Raw genomic sequence first — 26,256 nt, 5'->3', positions numbered from 1 at the left:
AGGCAATTTTTAACACAGAATTTCTGTTATCTTTTTAAATGTACATGAAAACATTTCTGAGCCTTTTGAGCAGTCTTTTGTCAAAGGTTGTTATTCCTAAATTTTATTATGCAGACAGTATGATCAATGTTTATTCACTGTGAGCATAGTAAATAATTTTTTTTTTAAGGAACTGAACAATCATTAATTTTGGAGCTGAGAGGGGCCTCATGAATAGATATGGTTCTAAGAGGCTGAGGCTTCACACCCAAGTGTCTGGGCCACAGAGGCAAAACAGCAGAAGCGAAAAGAAAAAGACGAAAAGCCCGTGCAAACGACCTCCGCAGTGCGCTGACCTCAGCTGCAGGGCCCACCAGTAACACCCTCAAGATCTCCACAGCCTTCACGGACCACATGTATATGTCTTGAGTTCCATCTGCAGAGAAGGGTTCAGAAAGATTCAAGGAATAGGTTGGGCTAAAAATAATTCCCCAAATCCTAACGCCCTGCGTCGGTTTTGAGCTACGGATGCAAAAGGAGACTGGTGTTCTCAGAGACAAAAAGGTCTCCCACATGAAGAAGCAAAAATCACCACTCACTGCAGTGGGAACCGGGCTTGAAGATGACAGGCAAGAAGATTCGGAACAGCACTCAAAGTCAGCCTGGCAATGAGACAGTTACAGGCCCCAACCGGACGAGGGCTGGCAGATTTCACAGACGAACACCCCCTCCAAGGCCAGCAGCGTAGCCCTCCTTGCTGGACCGCAGGGTGGCCAGAACTCCTGTGCGTGGTGTGCTGGGATAGTGGTGAGGGAGAAACCCCTGGGGCGGTGATGGGGGGAGCAGCTCTGGGTGAAGAGGCCCGTCTGGCCTTCCCTGCCATGTCCTCGCAAATCACAAATGGTTGAGGCTTCAGGACACAACGTAGGGAAGTAGCCTTCCCATGGCAAGGTGTGAGGACACAGGCACTGAAAACAAGCCTCAGGAAGGATATATAAGAGCCTTAGCCGTGGTCACCTTTGGGGAGAGAGATTATAGGACGTTGAGGGACGGGGTGAACTATGTCTTATTTCAGAACTTCCTAAACCATCTGAATTTCATTCCCATGCATATGTATCTCTTTTACGTTCTACGAAAACAAAGCACTTTTCTTTAATGACAAAAATATTTTTAAGAATACAGAGGATCTGGACTGAGGCATGGCACTGGGGGGCGGAAAACAGGGCATATGCTTAAAATATACTGACTTCTAAAACGAGTTAAAATGACGAGATCACTGCTGTCGTCTCTTCCCTGGGCTACAGGCTGGGTGTTGGGGCGTCTCTGCATCCTTCCGTGTGGGTACCCAGTGACCTCCCCTAGCCAAGCAGCCAACCCTAGCTGGTGCCCTTCCCCTGCGAACTGTTTATAATGTGGGACCGTGAGCCGGTGGCGGCATCCTGACCAAGTGCACCACCGCGGGCTGTGGGGTGACTGTGAGAGCTTGAGCAAGTCACTTGACGTTCCTCAACTCGAGCTTCCTCACCTGTTAAAGGGAGACCGGAACAGTTCCCACATCACAGAATTACTGTGACGGTAAAATGCGGTCACACCCATAAAGCGTTTAGTGCTGAGCCTGGCGCTTGCTGAGAACTCAGTTAACTTTCGCTACCAACCCCACAATGGTTTCTCTTAGCATCTTTTTTTTTTTTTTTAACATCTTTATTGGAGTATAATTGCTTTACAATGGTGTGTTAGTTTCTACTTTATAACGAAGTGAATCAGTTATACATATACATACGTTCCCATATCTCTTCCCTCTTGCATCTCCCTCCCTCCCACCCTCCCTATCCCACCCCTCTAGGTGGTCACAAAGCACTGAGCTAATCTCCCTGTGCTATGCGTTTGCTTCCCACTAGCTATCTATTTTACGTTTGGTAGTGTACATATGTCCATGGAATATTACTCAGCCATAAAAAGAAACGAAATGGAGTTATTTGTAGTGAGGTGGATGGAGTTAGAGTCTGTCATACAGAGTGAAGTAAGTCAGAAAGAGAAAAACAAATATAGTATGCTAACATATATATATGGAATCTAAGGGAAAAAAAAAAGGTCATGAAGAACCTAGTGGCAAGACGGGAATAAAGACACAGACCTATTAGCATCTTTTTAGAGTCCTTTGCTGCTCAGATCCAAGGGAGCTTAGATGGCCCCTCCCCCTGGGGAAGCCCGAGGACTTGGAGCCCAAGGCTGTTCCGTGTGTGAGGTCCTGTGACATGGTGTGCAATGGGGGAGAGAGAAACCCCGCCGGTGTTAAGGGCAGGACTTGCCTTAATGGTTTGAAAGACTAGATCCTCTGCTCACAGCCAGGATGCGCCGGGGCTCCAGTGAGCAAAAAAGCAAACCCCAGAAATTAAGGACCCAGGAGTCAGGGGACGGTCCCAGGGCAAGAGGAAAGCTGGAGAGCAAGAAAGTCCTCGTGACAATCAGGGCTTAGAGGCCGCTTCAGAAAGAAAAACGAAACATCCAGTCGGAAGTTAACTGCTCTGCGGCTAACCTGTGACCCCAAAGGAATCTTCGCCCACAGACCGTGACAAAAGTTCACACCCATATACATCTTCCCCCCTAAACAGGTTGTCTCCAACAAGGTTTTAAGGTGGGAGTTTTGACAATGGAAAACCTTTCCAAACTTAGTTGCTGTCACTATGATTAAAGTTATGGAAATTTTGCTCACATTAAGTGTAGAGGTTTAGATTCCATGTACAGATCTGGAAAATACTTTTGTAAAACACACAAAGAGAAAAAAGGGAAGAAAATGCCCCAAGTGTAAGAAACGACAGAATTCAATCACTCTGTCTGTGGACGTATATCTTAATTTTACCTCCATGCATTTTTACTATGCTTTTAAAATCCCCTCTGAGACTGTAAAATATGACTGGCTTTCTCTTCACTCCGTTTTACTCCGCGTGCTAATGTGTTTGCAGGGCTGGCACGACCCCTTGCAGGCAATTCCTCCGTGGAACACCGTGTTTCTGTAGCTTCTCTCCTTTGGACCACACTCCTTAGGGAAATCCACTGTCCACCTCTGAATCCTACTTCTGCAGCAATGTTAGATGACCACATTTTTTTGGGCACAAAATCATAATCTTCCCTATCAGATATGCTTCTTCACTTCTGGGTTTCCTTTTTATCTAATTTTAAAATAGTCCATCGATAGAGATCATTTAGTTATGTACAACAATAAACATTAACAGTCTAAAACAAGCTCTTTTTTCTCCACTCCCAAATCCTGGCAGGCACTTTTTTAGCATGTTTTTTCACAGTCTCAATTCAGCTTCCTTACTTTCCAGAATCTCTTTACCATAAATTCCTCATGCCATAAATCAAGCCTTTAACTAAATGTGCTTTTTGTCTATTTCCACGGTACATAAAGGAGATTAAGCAAGGAAGCGGGGTTTTTTTCTTTTCTTTTTAAAGGGCCACTGAGAAACTATGTTATCTTTTAATACTAGATTCAATTCAACAATGAGAGGGGGGCCCACAGAGGACAGAGCAGACAGAGGCACAGATGCCACAGGGAAGAGGGATGAATATTTGTCCGCTTGCTTATTCTGAGGACTCACAAACGGGCCACAACCAGCCAGAGAAACCCTCTGGCTCTCAGTCCACGGATCCGCATTCCCAGACCAAAGCACAAGGTCCTGGAGTTCACACAGGTCTGCTATAAGCCCTGCCCATCACTCCCCGACGGCAGGCGAAATGCCTTCACCACCTCAAGCTGAAATAAAGGTCCAAGGGGTGTGGGGACGGGATTCTTTTCCTTCCATAACAAATTTTAGGTAAAGAGGCAGGATAGTTGATCTGGCACGCACTTTTCTCCCTTAGCAAGCCTCCGTCTCCCCAAACCTCCCCCCAGGACTCTCCAGAGTAAACCTATCAGACCCCGACCGGCTGGTCTTCCTAGAAGATCGCACCCAGGTCCGAGCTTAGCCAAACTGTTGTGTCTTCTGGAAGCGGAGAGGAGAGAATGGCCAAATGGGGGCTGGGAGGGCCAGGCGCCCACACAAAAGGGCAAATTCCAGTTAAACCATCCATGACCATCTAATTACCCACATGCTTTCTGGAACTGGCGAGGTTTCATTAGACCACTTGATTGACCAAAATACAGAGAATGTTCCGAGATCACGCTGTTTAGCTGCTAGGTAGTAAATGAGCTTCTAGAAGTGGGACTGCCCTTCACGGAGTTCGGTATGTTTCATACCATTCATACCCAGCCCCGAGAACTGGCTCCTGAATCACACACGCCATCTTTGTCCTGTTCATGACGCCCCTGGGAATATGCCATCTGCCTCAAAGACATTGTTATAAAACATGACCTTGACAGCCCTTGATTTTTCTCTGGCTTTCAACCTATCTGTATCGGCAGCCAAGAGGGTGAAACTGAAGTCTGGAAAAAAAAAAAACAAAAAACAAACCTGCAGCCGCTTCTGAGATGCTGGTGGTGGTGAGACAGCATGAGCTATGCCCATGTGTATGTCCCCACCCAGGAGCCGTGTTTATCTGTTTATAGAGACACTTGAATCTCCATCATGCCCTATGGAAGTGTCTGGTTCCAGAGAAAGAGGCTGATGTGCTCCCTGAAAAACCAATTCAACAAACGCAGCGAGGCTGCTCGCCCCCTGAACAGACGTCCTCAATTCCCTTCACACCCCTCCCTGCCCCCCACCCAACCAATTTGTGCAAAATGCGGGAAGGGTAGCCCTCCCTGTAATTCACGGATGTGCAAGGAAGGCTTCACAACGGCCACGCCGTCCACCAGCAGCCCTGGAAACCTGTACAAGAGCCGACAGGCTCACGCAGACGCCCCTCTCTGCACTGGCTCTTGCTGGTCCCCTTGCCTGAGCCCCAGCTCAGAATGTGGGAGGACCCCCGTCAAGGGGAACCAGGAGATGCCCCGTGCTACCCGCCTCCCCCCGACCTAAAAGTTGTTTCTCTTTCCCCAAACATCAAAAGGCATAAAGAGTCTCAAAAAAATTCATGGTTACTGGGAAATGATCACAAGGAATTTCTTCTTAGGTACTGGAGAAAAAGTATTTTTGTCTCAAAAACAAACTCAAATGTCTGTCTTACACTGGTAAGTCCAGTACAGATTAGTAAATGTCAATTAAAAAAAAAAATTCACAGTAGGATAAAAAAATTTTTTTAACCTTCTCTTGTTCTAAAAAGGGAGCAATGATTGATTGAGTGAGATGCGGTTTGTGCACCTCCAGGGAGGGGCGAGGGTCAGGGCCAAGAGGATGAAATTCAGACTCACCACAAAGACGCAAAATGCTACCGTGTGATAAAGAAGGCCGGGCACATGCAGCACGGCAAGCGCCTAGCAAATGCCTAGGAAAAACCCATCCCTAAGACATCTGATTACAGGCTCACCTGTCGCCAGGTAAAGGCATGCTTGGCATCCCTGTGGTATGCTCTCCATCATCAACATATCTGCCGGCCTTTCTGGGGCTTTTCATTCCAGCTACAGTCCAATAACCCCCTTTTATCCAGCTACCTGATAAGCGTCTCCTCCACCAAAGGGGCTGTGCTTATTATGGACGAATCGCTCTTTGTGAAGAATCAGTGCATCCCATACGAGCAGCTGAGATGTGTCAACACTTCCCCAAATAAACTCCCAGAGATTTATTTTTCCAGGCAACTGGTATTTGCCCACTTCGCTCTGCCTCTCTTATAGTACTCGACCTTACTGAAACACAAGGCAATTGCATCTCAAATGAAGGCCCCCAAATGACCTTGGAGCCGCTGGCGAAGGCGAAGGGCCACGTCTTATATGGAACCTGGGTTAGACTAAGCACTCAGAAAATTATGAAGGAAGGAAGGAAGGAGGGAGGGATAAAAAAGGAGGAAGAGCTCGAATGTTCCCTTTAGTTACACAGGGGAGTAGAGGAGAAATGGCCAACTTAGGTGGAGATGACAATGAAGAAAGGCCAGTCAGCCAGAGAGAAATAAAAACACAATGAACAGAGTTGAGTCGAGGGGATTTTAAAGGCATCTGCCTCTTTTATATTAAATAAAGAGAAGAGCATTGTAACAGCTGCAGGAAAAAAAGATGATGAAATAATTACAGGACAATGGTCTAGCTACACCAAATTACAGGTTTCCTCCAGAAGGTAGCATTTTTCCCTATTAGGAAAAAAAAAATAATAGAGATGGGAACACCACTCCCTCTTTCAGCTCCCTAGAGCCAGGCTCTCAAGATGGTGGCTGTAAGAATGGCCCAGAGGTAACTGGTAAGGAGCAAGGGTTGGGGAGGGGTGGCCACATCACCTGAAGGTCACCAAAGGTACCATCTTGTAAGAGTCACCTTAGGACTGGACTCTCCCAGAATCAGGCAAGTGGCCTCATCATCGCTGCCCTGGCCCCAAGAATGATAGTGGTACCATTTTAATAACAACAGCATTCTTGGAGGCAGGGGGACCAATGGGCACCCTTCTGCCCCCCAACTCTTAACACCATTTGAGCACTTGCCTGCACGTGACACATAGTCCAGATGCTACCCTCAGCCTCCATTTAGAAAGACCTGCTTGAAACGTGGCTTCAAAGAAGTCAGCAAGGACCCATTCAGCCCGGAGTTCGGAGGTGGGCTGAGAACAGCCGGATCTGTGCTAAAACCGCTGCTGACCGAATGGTCCCTAATCCTTGCTAGGGCCTTGTCCAGAAAATGTCATCGCCACCTGAAGTCCCAGGAGGGACAGGGCTGGGATTAACCCAGGGTTGCTCGGAGTGCATTTCAGAATCACTGGAGGACTTGCTTAAAATGCAGGTTCCTGGTCCTATCCAAGACCTACTCAAGCAGAATCTCGGGGGCCGAGACTAAGGAGTCTTCAATTTTAACAAGCGCCCTGTAAATTCAACTGAAGTACACACTGAGTTGGGGCCCATGAGGTAGTCATCTTCCTTGCTGTTTCAAAAGACATGCCTTTATCGGAACCAAGTTCCAAGTACTTCTGGAAACACTGCCTTCACACCTGCTTGCCCTTTCCATCTTCGTGAGCACGAGAGAGAATCAGATCACTGCCTGCTCTGTCAGCTCTGCAGGGTTTTGGCTTAAAGCAGAGGTGTAGGCTGCATCTCGCCCTGTCTGCCCAAAGCAAAAGTAAACCAATCGGGAGGAACGCACAAGGAAAGAGTAACCACCAAAGACCAAGTGCGGGGTTAACAACAATCTGTTCCCTATTCATCATAAAAATCATTCTGCCACCGAATCCACAGTCACAGTGTTAGTGCAAACAACATACTACAGGCATACGATTCTATTTTAAGAATCAAAGAGGTGGAGCCAAAATTCAGTTAAGACAAACCTCACGGGGCAGTAGTTCAGTCACCTCCAGGGACAGATTTCTGACCTTGACTTAAAAAAACGTAAGTCTAAGAGAACTAGAGTCCCTTGCTTTCCAACTAGTGGCATGAGCCTGTCTCCAAAAAAAGCGTTAGATCACAGGAACAAAAGGGGCTTATGCTCTGAAGAGACCACTGCACTTGAGTCCCACCAAACGCACCAGGGCACTGCCTCCTGGGTTATTTCCAGTCATGTGGAGGAGCTCAGAGTCTTGCACCGTTGGGCTTTCTCGCCCTTGGAACTAGACTCGGTCGACCCCACTGATGCACCAAGACTTGACCCTCCAAGCTCCAGACATTGATCAGACGGCCACGAAGAGGCCCACGGGAACCACCGGCACAGGGACACTCCCAGAAGGAGAAGATGGCACGGAGGCGGAGGAGGAAGAGACCGAAGAGCTGGCTGGGCGTGGGGGAGGGGTAAAGTTCTTCAAACTCTTTATCTACTTTCTGTTACCTGTCTCCTCAGAGGGATGCGCTTGGTCAGCTTGTGCACAGCCGGCTGGCTGCTGAAGTCCGGCTTCTTGGTTGTGTTCTTCATCCGGCACACGATGACCCCCACCACCATACAGGCGATCAAGAAGACCCCTATGCAGTAAATGGCTATCTCCAGATACTCTGGGGAAGCTGTGATCTCCTTTTCTCTTACTGGAGCTAGATCGCAGATCACAGGAGAGGAACAGATAAGCAGGCCACAGAGTTAGGACACTGGACTGATGCATCCTGGCAGAACTACAGGAATCTAAAGGCGACGACCATTCCCAAGGCAAGACGGGCTTCCCGATAACTCAGTGCTGCAGGAGGGCATGGGCTCTGGGCCGGCCGTGCACCTCTTCCAAACGAAGGTGAATAACCAAGGGCTCCTCACTTTACCACCGGGGCCCAGGTGGTCACTATCTCTATCCTCAACGGGCCTCTGCCATCTTGTGATCGTGGTGGATTGGCTGCCGCCAAGTTACGGGGGGCAGGTTACGAGGTCACATTCTGTTAAGACATTTGGGCAGAGTAAGGCAGCCAACCACAACCTCAACAAAAGGACAGTCTTCTTCCTTGATGGTCTCTGAGGCAAAGCATTTAAAAATTCTTAAATATGAACGATGCCCACTTTTATTTCTAAAGGAATGGTGCCTCAGTCTTATTTGGGTAAGCTCTTCCAAAGGAAGATGCGACAAAGTCATTGCCCCAGATGAACACAGTTCCATAGGACATGAGATAAATATTCATCTAGTAGGCTGGACTGAAAAAGGTTCAAATTTCTTAATATAGTCCAGTAGATTATTCAACTAAACAAACAAATGCATTTAATATAAAGACTGAATTGCTTATAATATAGAATCATTACGTCCATACGATAAAAAGCTTGTAACATTCCTTCATCAATAACCATTTAAATTTTTGTGTCTCTCGTTATACTGATGTCACTGCAACTTGTCTCTTAAAGGAAAAATAGAGATAATGTCGCATGTGAGGATACATATAATTACTTAAGTTAGCACATTCTCAGACCAACTTCCAATAATGTCTGCTCCCTCCTTAGTGCTTAATGGTTAATCGACAAGCAGTGTATTTCCAAGTAGTATTTTTCTCAAACTGCATTCTTAGTTAATGTGCTTGTACTGTCAGGCAAGTTGGTTAAGAAGTGCCAATCAGGCACTTGCGGAATGCAGTACTGCGAGTAAAAGCAAGCTCAATACAAGAGGCATCTCGTTGTCTCAGAGCAAATATTCACAGAGCAGATTCACAACAAAAGGAAAAACGAATGCAATGGCATTATTTAAAGCTTATACATTTGAAACAGAAAACTATTTGCAAGATAGTCAAAACTCTTAGCAGCACAGCACAAAACGAAATGCTCAATTTATTTTTACTAGATATAAAATAAGCATGCAGGTAGGCACCGCACTTTAAAAATAAGGAATTAATAACTGGCGTGGAACATTATGAGCTAGCAAACCACAGTCTATGCAGTTTCACAAAGGAAATGACGAAGAGACAGATGCGTTAAAGGAGACAGTAATTATCAAGAAAGCTTGACTAGGATAAGAGATGTCGGTTAAAGATTCAGACAGCAGCAATGTTTAGGCAACAGGGCTTCAGTGATGTTGATTTCTGTGTAGGGTAGAAATAACATCAAGCCCAAGATGGCAAGAGCATGCTTTGCAGTAAAAGCAAACTGAGAGTCCGTTCCATTCCATCATGCAGCAAGCCACCGATCCCCAAGGTAGGTAACACATTGCTTCTGTACGCCCTACACACGGGGGTGCGTCTCCCCGGGCACCTCAACATACACCCATCTATTTACATCTTGTTAAAAATAGAAAGCGGAACAAAAGTAATAAAAGTACTTATGGGATTTTAGCAAAACGGCATTTGACATGAGAAAAAATTACTTTGGATTTTACAAAGTAATTTCAACTTCTTCCTTAAAAGAAAGGGGGATGGGTAAATCTATACATTGACCCAATGACTCACTAAAAATATAAGATCCCTTCGGGTTTGAAGGGTGAAATTTCACTTGATCATAAATGTGAGGGTGGGCTCTCATTGTGCGTGAATTTCCAAGACAACTTTCTTATCCCTGGGGGATAATTTTTAAACATTTAAAAAACTCTTTATGCAAGGGGAAAAGGGGCCATTTCTGAGAACAGAAGCTGTGTTAATTTTATAGCAATCAACCAAGAAGAGGAAAAAAACCATGGAGAGAAAGAGCAGTATATACCTGGCAGAACTGTCAACCATGCAGAGTGAAAGGATATCCCAATAGAATTACCCGCCAAGCACGTATATTCCCCAGCATCCTCAAAAGTTACATTCCGAATATAGAGAACCTCAATTTCTTTGTCCGTGGTATTAACACCGGCGGCCTAGAAAACAAGGAAAGCAAGAGAAAAGGCTAGACGACACAGGAATGATTGTGGAGGGGGCCATGGAACCATGAGGCGTCGCACCGGGGGCTCCGGAGGGTACCGGCCACCGGAAGATTCCGATTGCAGCCCATCCACAAAGCCCACAACCGAGAGAGACTGAGCGACACGGAGCAGCTCACCTCCACAGGCCCGTCACCACACTGGCTTCACCACCTAGACATACATGCATGCGATCAAAGGCATGGAAAAATCAACCCACAGAGATCCATTCTCTTGGCCTTTGCTTTGCTTTGCTTTGGATATAGGGGTGATTTTCCAAAAGTATGGCACCCAAAAGTCCAAGTTGGGTTCTGGTCCTGTTGGCTGCAGACTCCCACCTCGAAAAAAGGATGGTTCTGTCTAAACTGTCGTGTCGTAAGACAGCACACCGCAGATAAGCCCAAGTGGACACCTGGTACTGCCTTCCAGGCCTGTGGGAACCACCAGGGTGGGTGGGAGTTTGTGTTGGTTACCAGGCTCTGGTTATTTTTACTCCTGCGTAACCATCTTGACATACATTGCATTGAAAGAAAATGGAAGAAGGCATGATCTTGGTAGCAAAGAAACCGGACTCTTTTTTTTCTTTTCTTAATACAAACACTTGAATGTGAGTCATGACAAATCGAGAAAGGCAACCTGCTGTCTTCAACAGCAGCCAGCCGCACATTTGTTCACTGAGATGGAATATCCTTGAATTTGGGATAACAAAGTCAAGGACAGTATTCCATAAGTATCAGTTACGCAACCAAGAAAATGATGCTCTGTTGAACCAATTATATTGTGCCAATGTTTCTTTCAAAATGTGGGGCAGAGGAGGTATGAATTCTGCTGCTATGCAAATGCCACAAGTTCAACAGGCATGCTGGTGTGTGTTTACAATGGTGCCGATGTGCAGTAATGATGGGAGATGTGCAGCCTGAACGAGATAAACCAGAAGGAACAACTTAAAAACTGGGTGGGGGTGGAAGGTAATCTTTAGAAGAAATTAGAGCAAGCACTTTGAATATTGTGGGCATTTTTCCATGGCTGCTGGCATCATACCAGCTGCATCACCAAAGAAAGATTATGATGAATATACCAAGGCCACAGAGTTATCCTATAAGCTGCCTGCAGTCTCCCAAAGCACCAAGTCTTTTCAGCTTCTATATCCAGCCTTCTTTAAAACAAAAACAAAAACAAAAACAAAACAAAAACGTTGTTACCTTGCTGTTTTGGCAGGACAGTGAGCCAGGCAGACTGGTTGGCCTGCCCTATATAATTGGAGACCTTACAAATATACTCCCCAGCATCCGCCTCAGTCACATTGAACAGAGCCAGCACTTCTGCATTGGAACTATTTATCCCCGAGTGCTGGAACAGACATAGGAGAACAATATAATGGCCAACCGGGAAGGACTTCACACTACCTAGGGTCCCACCACCAACACACCACAGAAAAACAACCTCCATCTCATCTAAACAGCAACATCAAAGGGCTGTGGGTTTAGAAGGAAGAAAACAAGTCAACTAGTGGACAGCAGAAGTGACCCAGTGGAGAGGGGAGGAAGGGTGTGATCCATCCCCTTGCAGAACGGGTCCACAGTTCCCCAGGCTGGTCATCTCTTTCCAGCTTTTTGGATCCTTGGTGTTCTCAGCTGGAGAGAACACTTCACTGGTTTAATGTTCTGAGTTGAGCTTCCTATGGTCCTACTGGAAGACTGTTCTTTTAAAGGACATTCTCTATGAGCAGCTCAACGTGGGAGACGGGCAGGCAGTGCGCTCAGAAGCATTTGTACAGACTTAACTGCTGCTTGCTATCACCATCTTGAAGAGCAAGACAGATCTAAAAAATAAAGAGGCTGGTGCTATTAAAACAAGGTCTTGCAAGGAACCAAATAAGAACTACGAGGGGAAAGAAAGTTTCCTTGTTCAACATTACGTGAGCGCAGGAATACCTTCTCAAGCTTATCACCTAAACCACGTGTGAATGAATTTCAAAGGTTAAGGGGTCTCTCTTAAAAGGAAAATCTAAATTGTTTCTAAAAGGTGGCTACTAAAATGTGATCCTAACGTCATATGAAGAGAAAACGACATCAGCGTAACAATAAACGTTGGTACAACGCCTAGAGTTTACGAAGCTCTTTCCAGCTACTTCATCCCATTTACTCCGCGTAACGCCCTGTAGGGGAGATATTACCACTTTTATAGACGTGCAGCTAAGCCTAAATGTCCCATCTAAGACCTCAGGGCCGAGAAATAGCTCAACTATTCTGACTCCAGCTTTGGCAGTCCTCCCGCTACCCCCATGGCTCCCTTCTGAGGCGTTATCAGCAAGCCTAACGATCTGCTAATTCTTAAACACACCCTGTGCTGAACGCGAAAGACAGTCGTCTTGTCTCAAAGCCAGCGGGAAGCCACAGAGCCTGTGGCCGAAGCCATCAGGGAGACCCTGGCCGTGGGCGTCTTTGGGTTCACAACGTGCTCACCTTCAGAACCTTGAGGTAGGGCAGCCCGTCGGGCCCGTATTTACTGCCATTCTTCTCCACGTGTTTGATCCACTGGATGTGGGGCTGGGCGTCGCTGTACACTTTGCAGACGAACTCCACGTCGCCTCCAACCACAGCAGAGGCGTTTGCCGGTAGTCCGGCCTGGAGGATGGGCCGGTGTGGCGATCGCTCTGGGGGAGAGAGGGGTGGAAGGGGGAGCAGGGACAGGACGGGGCGGGGGAGGGGGGGGGGAGACGAACAAATAAGTTGTGTTGTCCAGAAGGCTGACCGTGAACTCAAGCCAAAAAGGCCTCGAGCCTGCTGGCTGACTCCTTTGAAATAACACCACAGCCCGACGCAGAACAGAAACGACTTCAAAGGAGACGGCTGGAGCGCGACCCTTGTGAAAGGAGTACTCATTTAGAAAACTGAGAGAAGAACTTACTACATCATGAGTCACTGGACGTCCGTGGCCACCTGACGAACAAGGGATAAGATTTTATTCTGACAATCTAAAAGACAAATGGCGGGGAAAAGAGTGCCTCTTCTCTCATTCCACGGGGGACACTATCAGAAGCTCACCTTGGTCGCCAGCTTAACAATCCCAGGGAAGCGACAAGACTAACTTTAAGGTCGCCCTGAATTCCAAAATGGTGCCTATAGGCAGTGTCTCCCCGTGCATTTCTAAGATGCTCTGAGAAGACTTCCATCCATTGTTTCAAAAAGAAAATAAACTAAAAACTAAGGCCCAAAGTTATGAACAAATGGTCTCATCTCTTTGCCGTGGAATTCACTCCATTCGGTCACTCTTTGTCCCACGCCCGCATTCACCTCCTCGATAAGTAGTAAGCGTCACTGCGCATCCCATGCTAGATGCACAGACAGACATTCCTCAGCTTATTCAGATGTGGCACCGAAAGAACAAAAAGCGACACCGGTTCCCAAACCCTGGCCATGTCTCAGGCTGTCTTAAAGGAAGCCCCATAGAGAAGAAGCCAGCAATGACTTCCCACCCTCCCTCACCTGCCTCAGTCTCTAGGGAAACTCTCCGGTTCAGAGGTGGTCTCTGCAGAAACCCTGTAGAGGCAACCACGTCAAGGTGCAGGAGCAAACACACACCAGGTTCCTCAAGAATCAAGTAACAGACCAGCCTGCTGTGTGATCCTGTCCTCAAAGGCACCGTAATCACAACGGGAGTGGAACCTGCCTACACAGCAGCTCGGTCAAGAGTCACACACCCAGTCATCCGTCCACACACAAACATCACCCCGTCCCCACCTACCGGTACGCACGGGCCACCGCCCGTTTCCCTCTCCGCACTGTGGGTACCACTGCCTTTACCCTCCAGCCTAAAACACCACCAAGGAAAACGAGGACAGGCCAACAGGCCCAACACAGCAAGGATGTCTCCATGCTGCGCCTAGGTATCCCCGCGCACGGGGCAGGAAACAGCCAATCAGCATGATGGCTACCTAAGCCTTTCTATATCTGGGCTTTCAGATTAAAATGTCATTTAGTGGAATGTGTTGGACAAGAGCCAGACCATGTGCAAATTGATTTTACTGCAATAAGCCTGTTGCCGGTTGTAAAAACTTTAAAAAAAAAAAGGAAGGAAGGGAGGGAGGGAGGCCGGAAGGGAGGAAGGAAGGAAGGGAGGAAGGGAGGGAAGAAGGGAGGAAGGGAGGGAGGGAGGGAGGAAGGGAGGGAGGAAGGAAGGGAGGAAGGGAGGGAAGAAGGGAGGAAGGGAGGGAGGGAGGAAGGAAGGGAGGGAGGAAGGAAGGGAGGAAGGGAGGGAGGAAGGAAGGGAGGAAGAGAGGAAGGGAGGAAGGAAGGTAGGAAGGGAGGAAGGGAGGAAGGGAGGGAAGAAGGGAGGGAGGGAGGAAGGGAAGAAGGGAGGGAGGGAGGGAGGGAGGAAGGAAGGGAGGAAGGGAGGGAGGAAGGAAGGGAGGAAGGAAGGGAGGGAGGGAGGAAGGAAGGTAGGAAGGGAGGAAGGGAGGGAGGGAGGAAGGAAGGTAGGGAGGGAGGAAGGGAAGAAGGGAGGGAGGGAGGGAGGGAGGGAGGAAGGAAGGGAGAGAGGGAGGGAGGGAAAATAGAAAAAAGAAAAAGTGCTGGCAATTACTCTGAGCACATTTCATTCCAGAATCTCCCATCACTTCACAGACACCTATATTTTTACATTAAAAAGATAAAGATTTCAGATGCCCAAAGAAGTCATTCATCTTTCACAGTATCACCCGCACAGGCTGAGCAAAGAGTCCAGAAGTCGAGGCTCCTAGTTTTTGTGGGCAGAAAATCTCAAAGCTGGGATCCTTTCAAGCATCACTAGAAACACTCACTGCTTGGCTGAGACACCATCCCAGCGATGGGCCACTGTGAGCCTCCTGGTCCAGCCTGGCGGCCAGCTGGATGCTACAGGGACCTGCCAGCAGCTGGCAGGGACAGAGCTCTGGTTCAACCCCGGCTCGCCCCATCCACGTGAGAAGAACAGAATTAAGTCCACACACACTCTCCCCACCAGGCCTCCTCCCAAGAGACTTAAGCCCAAGGAGCACTGCCCTCCAGGCTGGACACGGTCAGCCAAGCTCACAAAATAGGCGCCTTTGCACCTATCAAATATTGAGGTAGTTTACGCCTTTGCACAGAGAAGTGAATGTCAGGTATCAGTTCATTCTCTGGCTCAGTTTTCCAGTTTTGCGTGCATGTGTTTGCATGTTCAAAGATAAATATTTACAGTGGACCTAAATATTTATTCTCAGAAACAAAGGTACTATAAAATCTTAAATGTCATAAGCCAGATCAACTGAATTTCAAACCAAGTCCTCTTTCTTCAACATGCTTGTTTCTCATAAATCGTTTCAAAAGCAAACACTGTGCATGTAATACCAAATAACGATGCCCATGAACAATGAGGTCTTTCATACGGCACGACAGCTCCAGCCTGCGCCAGGCTTCAGCAGAGAACTTCGTCACTGGGGCAACACTGGCAGGGCCCACGACGGAGCTGCGGTCTTGTTTTACTTGTGGTCAGCGTGCTGCTGCGCTCTAGTTATTAAGTTATTCCATTGCTATCCGGACTATGTTCACCAAAAAAAAAAAAAAAAAAAACCCACCACCTTTGCAATGGTTTCATGTTATTGCATTTGCAAATTACAGCGTACCAAATGTTACCGCTTACAGTCTTGAATTCATCCTTTCAAGTTTTCTCACCTTATACAAAATAACCTCTTAGCCACCCCAACTCCCCCTCGGCCCTTTCTCACTTTGGGTACAAAAACTGCAAGCTGGATCGCTCTGTAATCGAAACCTTACACCGCCTTCCAAAACTTATTACAGCTGCCTTCAGTATAAAATGAAACCTTAGAGAATGTTATTTAAAATGTTTTTAAAAAGTCAGTAGGCCTCATGTTTCGTTTCTCCACATCAGGCTTTGATTTCCTTTGCAACCTTATTCTCTGCCCTTAAACAAGTCGGAGAACGAGGCCTGAAACATCTTGGAAAAGGTCCCTGGATGCCAGCATCTGCCGAGCACGGCGCTCCCCTTTCTCAGATCCTTCAGTGATCACTCTTCCTTGTGTCCATCAGACCCTTAAGAACAGGCATCGTTAGTGAGGGGATGACAGCGATTGGACTCCCGTTCTAACTTCTGAAAAGCTGGGGTGAAAGCAGGGTGCAGATGGCAGCTAGGAGAACAGGCTGGGTGGCAGCCCCCAGGAAGCGGGCAGCCCCTCCGAGGCCCGGCCCAGCGGGCACTTGGGAAGCACCGTGGAGACAGGGCAGTGACGGTGGGCACGAAGACCCTCCAACAGCGAATGTGTTCTCCTCGGCCCCGGGCCACACCAAAGCCCTTGGGTCTGCCACTCTTTTGGGCAGCAAGCTGATATAAAAAGAAGAATTAGTCAGTGAATTATCTCTGGATGAGAGAATAAAACCCAGAGCTGGCCCATCTCTTGTTCTTCTGCGATAACAAAAGTCACATCTTCTCCGCCAGGAAGGATTTCGTTTTAGGCAAGGGTCTCTTACAGCATGTTCAACTCTCAGATATTATAGCAAACAGATTTTTCTCTTTACCGGGGGAGTGAAATACATATACAGAAAAGCTGACGAGCACCTCACCTCTGTGTTTTTACTGAAATGTTTAAAAATACATATTCTGGGTTCAGCAGGTTGCAGGGGCCAGTTCATGGGCCCGAAAGAGGATGAGAACTCTTAACAATAGAGATTCTAAGGTCCCTGCGTGAGCTCCAAATTAAGACAGAATGGAAGGCAGTCCAAAGGGCGTGGCTGCAGCCAATGGACAGTTGGCTGCCCTGCTGGAATGAGGTTCTACCAAATAAATGTGTAGTAAACACAGCCCGGAGTGCTTTAAAAAACACATTCTCTCCCCCGCATTCTCTCTCTCACTCCCTTTTGTCAAGTGCTCCAAATGAGTCCACTTTACCGAACCAGAAGGCCCAGCTGCTAAGAGTCTAAACATCAGACGGCCTGTCTCAAAATCCTGCTCTGAAGCTAGGACCAGGAAAGCAGGAAGAACACAGCCTGCTTCATTCTAAGGGCTAATTATTGAGAAAGAGAGAGAGAGAAAATACCTGAGTGACAAAGAATAAATCTTTGTTAATTGACCATTTGAAACTTTATAATATGCCCATCCTCTCCTGGACATAATAATACGTTTGCTCATAAGAGATCTACAACTTTTGCTCTGACATCGCAAAGGCCATAAAAAATGTTCACCGGGCAGAGAGGCCTCCTGTACGGACTCAGTAAACACGCATCCCGGGGATCAGATAGAGAACCAGCTTCTTAAATTACACCTATAAATTAATCAAGCCCAGTGTCACTGGTTTCCCAGCACACACTGGTCTTCTAAGTATTTCTCCCCAAAGTTCAGCAGCGCTTGCAGCAAAGAACCATTTCAAAACCCCGCTCTCTGGCAGCAAAACACCAAAAGACTCCAATCACACCGCTTGCCCAGGACTGATCTGGAAACAGCAAGTCTGCTCTCGGGGCACCCATTCATTTAAGGAACGTGAAGAACCCTGCCTTCCCTGTCTTTAAATTAAAATCAAAATTTAATTACCTTTCCTCTAAAACGGCAGTTACTTAGCAACTCCAAGGGGCTGAATAAGGAAAGAACATTCTGCGATTTAGAGACCAAGTGAAAACAACTGAGAATTCTTGTTTCTAAAGCCCAGCCTCCCTTTTTTCTCAAGAGGAGGCGGGGGTGGCTTTTGTTGCATTAAAAAAACGCACTAAACCAGTTAGCATGAGGCATGGTTATTAGGGAAGCCGATCAAAGGCCTCTGAAGTTTGAGGAGCCCAAGAACCTGCTAAAGACCTCATGCTAATTACAATTAGTAGAATGAGTTCACTGTCTTGTGAAGACTGTGCCAAATGCCCTCAAACCAGACAGGCTACGTCTAGCTGGGTTCTGAGTTTTGTTTTCCCTAAGCTTCCTCCAGCCTCTAGAGACTGGCACAAAAGAAGGTCAGAACCAAAAGTGACCTGGAGGAAAGGGGACAGTTAGGATATAGGATGAGGAGTACCACAGAAGGAGTACCACATTTCCTTCTTTCTCAGAAAGAATCAAAGTATCCGTAACCAGTATTTTGCTTGTCACCTTCTAGAACAGACTAGGGATGCTGGGTACCTGGAATTACTTTAAAAAAACAAAGGGGGGGGGGTGGGCGGGGAATGCATTTTGGTAGAAGTGACTGGTTTGCTGCTCTCTCTCCATCCTGCACGTAGCCTCATTTTCCTCCTGCTTGGACATCTGACTCTGGAAGGTCTTGAGGAACTGGGCTGGGGATCCATCTTCCTCTAAAACATACATGTTTCTCGGCAGAGAGAGCAAAGTCTGGGGAGCAAAAGCTGGTTTGGGAAAAGCCAAAGTGTTTTCCCTCCAGCACTGAGGTTCCTCAGTGACTTATGGAGGCTGCACCATGTGAAATGCTGGAAGCAAAACACCACTAATTCCTTTGTGCTTGCTCGATGAGGTGGAGACGCAGGGTGAAGTGCTGGCTGAGGCTGGACGGCCAGGGAAGCCCAAAGCAGGCGGAGGCACGGTGCCTTCCTTAATTAATGTCATAGACGGTATTATTTGGCTGGGAGTTGAGTGGCTTCCACCAGCTGGGTGTCAATTTAGGTCTTCTCGGGAAAATTACAGGAGCAGGGCCGTGTGTTATTTACACCCCAAATGTTTACGATACCCTGATCTCTGTGCCTTTGAAGAGTTAAACTGGAACTGAAGACTCTTTGGCAGCCACAAAGGTATGCCAATTTTAGGTTCAAAAATGCCCTTCTTTTTGTTAAAAGGAGACATAGCTTTGGGATGATGAAGAAGTTCTGGGAGCGAGAGCGGTGATGATTACGCAACAACTGTACTTAATACCCCTGAACTGCACACTTACACATGGTTAAAATGGTACATTTTATGTTATGTGTATTTTACCACAATTGAAAAAAAAAAAAGAGAGAGAGAGAGACATGGCAAAGGTGACAATATCATAGAGTAAGATATAGTCCTAGGATCATGGAAAAGCTGCCTTCTCCATTAGTTAAGCATGTTTATCTTGTCCCATTGACTAAATGAAGGCTTTTCTCTCTTCTGACACAAAGACTCTGCACAAGGTTCCCCCCCCCCCCCGCCCCGTATTGTGCTTGGTTTTCACGCTGATGCGAAACTCAGACATCAGTCTCCCCAGGCTCCCTCCTGAGGAGCTGGGGTAAACACAGCTGAGAGTAGTCACGCTGGGGAGCTCCATCACAGAGCCTCAGCACCCCACCACTTACCAAAGCGGGTGCAACATCTTTCAGGAATGCAAGATTATCAGCTGGTGTCTGCAGAGCTGGGTTCCCTTCATGGGAAGAGGATGTTAGAAACAATAAAAAAAGAAGAGAAAAAAAAAAAAAAGTCTAGGAATTAAACATACCCTCTTGTTACACAGGCAGAACTCTGATTTAGAATATCTTTTCTCAAATGATTTGCAAAGAAGCTAAAAACCAAACCATGGAGGAGTCCCAAAGACAGCAGCGATCAGAATGAAGCTGTTTAGGATGAAAATGTTGATATCAAAAAAGATCCAGAAATAGGTCCTAGAAGAATATTCACCCGGGTGCCCAACAAATAGGTGTATGCAAAGCTTGTCAATGGAGCCTCTCTGGTAACTGGAAACTAAAAGATCAACACAACTTAAATACCTAGCAAAAGGGGGATGATTAAATAAATTATACTCTGTTCACAACAGACAGCATACGGGCCACTAGGAAGAATGAAGCAAAGAGATATGTACAGACGTGGAAAGAGGTCCACGGTAATAACGTTGACAGTTTCATCAACTTTCACCATTAAAAAACCTTACTTCTAGAGGAAGTCCAGAAAAATCTATCATGCTAATCTCTCAGATGCCTTACTTTGCACCTGGGGCGTGTCAAGCAGAAGCAAAAGCTTTTAGCCCATCTGAGCAAACAAGAAATGCCTCCCTTTGGTAACGAACCATAGGAGAAGTGGAACAATAAAACCTCATTTGTTTTCTTAGAGGCAAACTCAGACCCTGAAAATAAAAGTGATTCTAGATAATTCCTTGCTATAAGCATCATCTAAAGAGAAGTTTCAAAATAGTCGCCCAGATCACAAAAGGCTCCAATATGAATTCTACGTCTCTTCTCAGCATCCAAGGCAAATGGGAGGCCTCAGGCCAGCCTGCAACCCTGCCCACTGCCCACTGATCACTCAGTGACGGTTCACACACAAGATGGTTTTGTTTCTTTTGGCCAAAGTGTAAAATTTAAAGGACTAAATCCTTCATTTTTCAGTCTCAGTCCAGAGTGTATACGGAACCAAATAAAATGAGGAATTCCTTTTTCAAAAAAAGCACAACTTCCAAAAGATTCCTCCCAAATAATATGCAATGCTTATCTTAAAAAAGACCACTTTCATGCTGAGATGATAGAGAATATGTCTGGGGCACCACCTGACCTGTGATTTGCACATTTATTTGGGATGGACAGAATTCCTACAGGCCTTGTTTGAGAGAATTCTCTAAGGGGGAGGCTCCAGGAGAAAGAAAGTAAAAGGAGAAGTTCTATCAAGATCCAGGAATCTCCATCCCTATTTATCATCTTCTCACTGCGGCAGTTTGGGGTCTTTTGCACTGTGAGCTGAGAACCCCAAGAGGCCAAAGCACGTGTTTCCTTCAACCAATTGTCCCAAACACCCTCTAGGCCAAGCACAGGATGCCCCATAGGCAGAGGATTAATCATTACAGTACAATCAATAAAGACAATCCCTGTAGAATGCTCTGCTCTAGCTTTTCCCTCTAAACCAAGGCACTGATGTCCTCATCTCTTTCTTCTCAGAAGGAAAAACAGAAAAACTTTCCCAGACAGACCCTAACATCCTCCCCTCAGCCATCTCTTCCCCACTTCCAACCTGACCTCTGACCTCACTATGGTGAAACTCTAAATGCTGCCTTTCCAACTCAAACCTGCTCTTGAACTTGGGAGCACATCCCTGTTACGAGAGGTCGTTTCTGCCCTACCTTCTCCTGACTGTGAACATAAACCAAACACAAGACCTGAATGTAACAGCAGGGTGTTCTAAGGGAGGGAGAATCCATCAAAGCACTCTGGTGGAAGTATCATTTAAAAGGGGAAGAATTTGTTGGCATTTCTACACTCATCTTAATGAGAGCCAGCATAATACGTCTCAACTGGGGTCTTTTGTGAAAAAAGGTGACCGGTAATTGAAGCTGTATATATAAGTTTAGAGAGGAACTCGGAAGATTCCTTGCATTAGAATTTGCAATATGTTAAGAACCACATACCCCCAAATATAAGTAACTCAGGCTGTTTTTCTGTTATTTCAATTCAGCACATACTGATCAAAATCTTGCTAAGTTCTAGCTCAAATGACTGGGCGCTCTGACTGCCATGGATGAATTTACATCTTCACGCCAAGCTTACTTGCCCAGAGTCTAATAGCAACAAGCTTTCTCTCCGCCCTCTGCGCCCACCTGAATTATTTGCAGCTACGAGGAAGAGACCCTCTTACAAAATGCTGTAAGTCATTCACTTGTCTGTAACACTTCTACATCCTCTTTGCCCACACCATAGACTCAACGCCAAAGATCAGACAAGAGATCAAATATTAGCCCTCACCCCGGCCACCTCAGTCAGGCCCGCTGCCAGAATCTAAAACAATCAATAAGGCTTCCTTCCTCAACTATGGAGCAGAGGGCAACTGATGGCTTGCAGAGAACGTGGCAAATGTGCTGATACGGCAGTTCTAACATGGTCCCATCCAGGCCAGCGTGTGCCTGCTCCAACCCCAGGAGCTGGCACCCACAGGCATCACCTGCCCTCAATGCCCAGAAGGAGTAACTTTGAGCTGGCATCAGTCCTGCAGGAAAGCACTTTCTGCTGGTCAGTACATTCGGGGCTGATGTAGCCACCCACTGGCCAGCTTTTGCCCCTGGAATACCTGTTGTGAAATAGGTATGAAAAGCCACTCTGTAGCAACCAAAAAGCTCGTTAAACAGTAGCTACCAAAGGAAGTTTTGAAATCTGCATCCTGAAGGAAAGGAGAGGACCAACCACTCCTTTAGCCAGGGCTGAGCTGAGTGAACATGTCTTGGCTTAGAGCTATGAAAGGAGGTGTGGGACCCCCTAATGACAGGACTAGAGATCACGTGGGTCCCATTATTTAAAAGCACCGCCCTCCTACCAAAGCATGTCATCCCCCATTTTACAGATGAGAAAACTGAGGTTCAGAAGTTCCGTGACTTCCCAGGCCACAAAGCTAGCAAAGGATGGAAACAGCATTTGAACCACTCACCCACGTAATTCCCACCAGGACCTCCAGAGGTGCTCAGGTGCCCCCCGAGGGTTGATGCTGTAGCAACGGTTGGGACGAGGAGGAGGTATTGGCTGCTGGAGCCACAAAAGCAGCAGGACTTGGCCTTCTACACAACCCCCGCTACAGCCCCACCATTCCATGTCCACTTTAACAAGCCCACTGAGGAAGGCACCACTGTGACCTATGCCTGGCATGGCACCTCCATCCATCCATTCTCAGTTGAGGGGCTTTCTGCCTTCCTCCAGCTAGATTTCACAACGTCAAGCTAGCACGCAGAACCAGTATCAGGATAAACACCAAGTCTTGAACTCAGAGCAAGAAATGGAAAAGAATTCATTGGCAGCAAAATCATGAATATGGAAAATCAAATGAGGTCTGGCCAGGAAGCTTCTAGGTCAAGATGCTTCAAGTTGAGAATCCCAAGGGGCTCTGTGGAGCTGAGGCCTGGCGAGTGCCAGGGAAATGCACAAGAGCTACAAGTTGGAAGGTGAGAGTCAGGTGTCCAATGTGTTCAAATCTCCAGATACACGGTATTGTGTAGTTTCATGCTACCTACACTACAGCCACCCTCTTCACTCAGAGAAACAAAAGCAGTGTCCGGGAGCCATGATGTGACAGAAACTAGGACAGAGAAGGGTCTTCCATAAGGAGCAAGTGGCTGGGAATGGTCCTAATTTTGAGAGCCTCACTAATAAACCAACCAGTTAATTAATGAACTAGACCACCATTTCTTCATTTACTGAAACACTACTTTGTTCCAACCTGACACCTCCCACCAAAAAGAAAGGTCCACTGCACTGCAGAAGTGTGGTTTCAGGGGCTCTGACTTGCCTCAGTCCCCTTCCTAGGGCTCAGGGATCACACTGGGTCCTTTGTCTTCCCAGGACGGGATGCCCCAAGCAATAAACGATTGACACCACTTCTCCCAGGGGACGGGCTGCCGAGCGCTCAATGCCAGGCGTCAGCCCCTTAGTCAGGCCTATGGGTCAGCGCCCTCAACAACAGCCTTCACTCCTCCCCGACACACACCTGGGGGGTGGCAGTCAGCACCGGGACGGATTCCTTCTTGCTTTCGGGCTGAGTCCCATCACGTCTGAAGCCGAGTTACAGCGGATTGATGTCAAGGGCCAGTGGACAGCTCTGTCCCTGTCTGCCGCCGAGCAAGTCAGGGCTGGCGGAGGGGCCTGGGTGATCCCCTCACAGCCTGAAGGGACTCCTGGCCCCGACCGGCTCCCAACCATCCACCGAGACACTGTGCACTGCTTACAGCTCTTGCCCTGGGAGGACAAATTTCTGGAAAGTAGACTGTAGAGGAGTAGGCAAGGCTGGCCTCTGCAAATCCAGAGGACCCGTATCCACCTCTGCTGCCCTTTACCCCCCAGAATACCCGATGCCAGGTGAAAAGCTCATAAGTTATCTGATGGTCTCTGGGAATGCAGAACTGGACATCAAAAGGAGACAGAGTTCATAATTCAAAGCCAAAGAAAGGGTCTATATGAGTCAGAAGGAGCAACTGGTCTTCTGAATACTTCCATCTCTCTCTCTCACTTTTTGGAGTTTTTTGGCAACAAAGAGCTGCACATGGGGTTCACCTCTGAGTCTGGCTGCAGCAGCCGCTGACTCCACAGCAATCCTGAAACAGAGACAGCAGTGTGCGGTGCGCACAGCATGAATCTAGGATTCGAGAGGACCCAGCTCTGGAGTTCCTTCGAGACCTTGGCAAAAATCACTTACCCGCCCGGAACCTGGAGGTCCCCAGTTGTAAAATGGGGTGAGAGGTGGAGGTGGAGGTAACGAGACCAACTCGATGAACTTGAAGCTCTCAAACTCTACAACCCTCTTCTGCGAGTTCAAGCAACTATCTCAGTCCTGGGAAAGCCCTGACGACAGCATTAACCAAAGATGGAAACCTCAGCAGGACAAGTGACCGTCAGCCACCGGTTCTGTCGGTCCCAACACGGCATCCAGGTTGTTCAATAAAACTTCTGGTTGAGTCAATAAAGGCCACTTAAGATGTCTTCTAACCCTCAAAGGGGTTTCCAAGTTTGGAAAGGAGGAAAGTAGCATCTGTTGCTAGCCACCTAGGTACCAGTTGGGTGTTTTCACCTGTTTACCCAACCGATTTCTCATAACCACTATAGTGGGTTGAACTGTGGCCCCAGAAAAGATAAGTCCATGTCCTAACCCCTGGCACCTGTGAACGTGACCCTATTTGGAAATAAGGTCTTTGTGGTTAAGTTAAGGATCCCAAGATGAGGTCATCCTGGATTGAAGGTGGGCCCCAAATCCAATGACAGGTGTCCTTACGAGAGAAAGGCAGAGGGAGATTTGAGACAACATGGAGAGGAAGGCCACGGGAACACAGAGCTGGAGACGTAGTGATATGTCCACAAGCCAAGAACTGCTGACAGCCACCAGAAGCTGGGACAGAGGCATGAACGGATTCGCCCTCGGAATCTCCAAAAGGATCCAACCCTGCCGACAGCCTGACTTCAGACTTCTGGCTTCCAGAACTGACAAGAGAATAATTTCCTATTGTTTTAAGCCATCCAGCCTGTGATGATGTGTTACAGCAGCCCCTAGGAAACTGATACAGCCATCACAGAAACGAGGTAAGCATCATCTCTGAGAGAGGCTCAGAGGAGCTAAGTCACTTGTCCCAGTTCGCTTGGTCCCCAGTGTGCGGGCCGACAGACCCGCTGTGCTCACACCACCAGGCTGCCTTTATCTAACATTAGTGAGTCTCAGCACCTTCCTTTTCAGACACGAGGAGAGCGAAACCAAAAGTTAAACGACTTCTGCCAGGCTGCTGCTTCTTGGTGGCAGGGCCCCAGGCAGCATCCTGTGCTTCAGCCTCGCTCACTGATGAACTACGGGTGAACACTTGCCACCTCCCAGAGCTCGCTATTTTAAGGAGAGCCCGTTTTATTATCACCACAATTACTGAGATGTGGAGCTTCACACTAATTTTCCCTTGCAAGTAAATGGCTGAAAAGTAATGGTGTCAATTTTAATGAGGATCAAGCAAGGCTCCTAAAAGGGCTCCCATAAACCAAAGCATTTCCCTCACACACAACAATGGCTTGCTATTTAATTCCAGAACACAAGAATGTCACTTAAATTACACAGCTTTTACATTAAAGTGCTTATGGGAATGCCTTTCCAAGGAAGAATTTCAATAAAAAGGTCTCACCCAGTTTGATGCGTCGTCATATCCAAACTACAAGCCTATGTATCATAGCAACAAAAATAAAACCTCGGAGAACGGGAACTAGGACAGGACTTCACTTTCTCTGGGAAAGAGTCTGTGATATTCTGTCAAACAGAGATGTAGCTGAGAGGCTGCTATCACGCAGCCATGTATTAAACTTGGACCTACAAGCCACCAGAAATTCACTGTTCAAGCCTGAATCCCTTTTGTTTCCACTTGCCGAGATGTTCAGGATGACTGTCTGCCAGCCCTGTTAAGTCTGCCTGAGACTCTTCAGCTGACTCAATTCTTATTTTATTACCACTTCTCAAAGCCATTACTAGAGTTTTGAGCAAAGATGAGAGTATTTCACACCTCCATCTTTCCTGAAAATGTCTTATACTCCACTGACTTTTGGCTTCTATTTATAAAGAAGGTTCAAGGCTTGGAAAATTATTGGGGTTGAGCTTTAATGGATATTCCCAA

The 26,256-nt window shown here is 47.1% G+C and overlaps 1 protein-coding gene across 15 annotated transcripts in view; it reads right to left on the bottom strand.

The window, feature by feature from the left end:
- FGFR2 (fibroblast growth factor receptor 2) overlaps positions 1-26,256 on the bottom strand; it is a 103,232-nt gene that overhangs the window by 24,282 nt on the left and 52,694 nt on the right. For 4 of the 15 annotated variants that reach the window (XM_061188638.1, XM_061188796.1, XM_061188939.1 and 1 more), the window contains 3 exons: positions 12,728-12,918; positions 11,465-11,612; positions 7,808-8,010 (listed from right to left, as the gene is read on the bottom strand). In XM_061188638.1, the coding sequence (XP_061044621.1) occupies positions 7,808-8,010; positions 11,465-11,612; positions 12,728-12,918 (542 nt within the window). Of the gene's footprint in view, positions 1-7,807; positions 8,011-10,075; positions 10,221-11,464; positions 11,613-12,727; positions 12,919-26,256 lie in introns of all 15 variants that reach the window. The other 11 variants (XM_061188714.1, XM_061188876.1, XM_061188970.1 and 8 more) reach the window with 4 other exon arrangements.

This window comes from Eubalaena glacialis, chromosome 1 (assembly GCF_028564815.1).
Source record: "Eubalaena glacialis isolate mEubGla1 chromosome 1, mEubGla1.1.hap2.+ XY, whole genome shotgun sequence".
Taxonomy (NCBI): domain Eukaryota; kingdom Metazoa; phylum Chordata; class Mammalia; order Artiodactyla; family Balaenidae; genus Eubalaena; species Eubalaena glacialis.
Note: the sequence above shows the minus strand (reverse complement) of the source record. Positions and strands in the feature narration are given on the sequence as shown.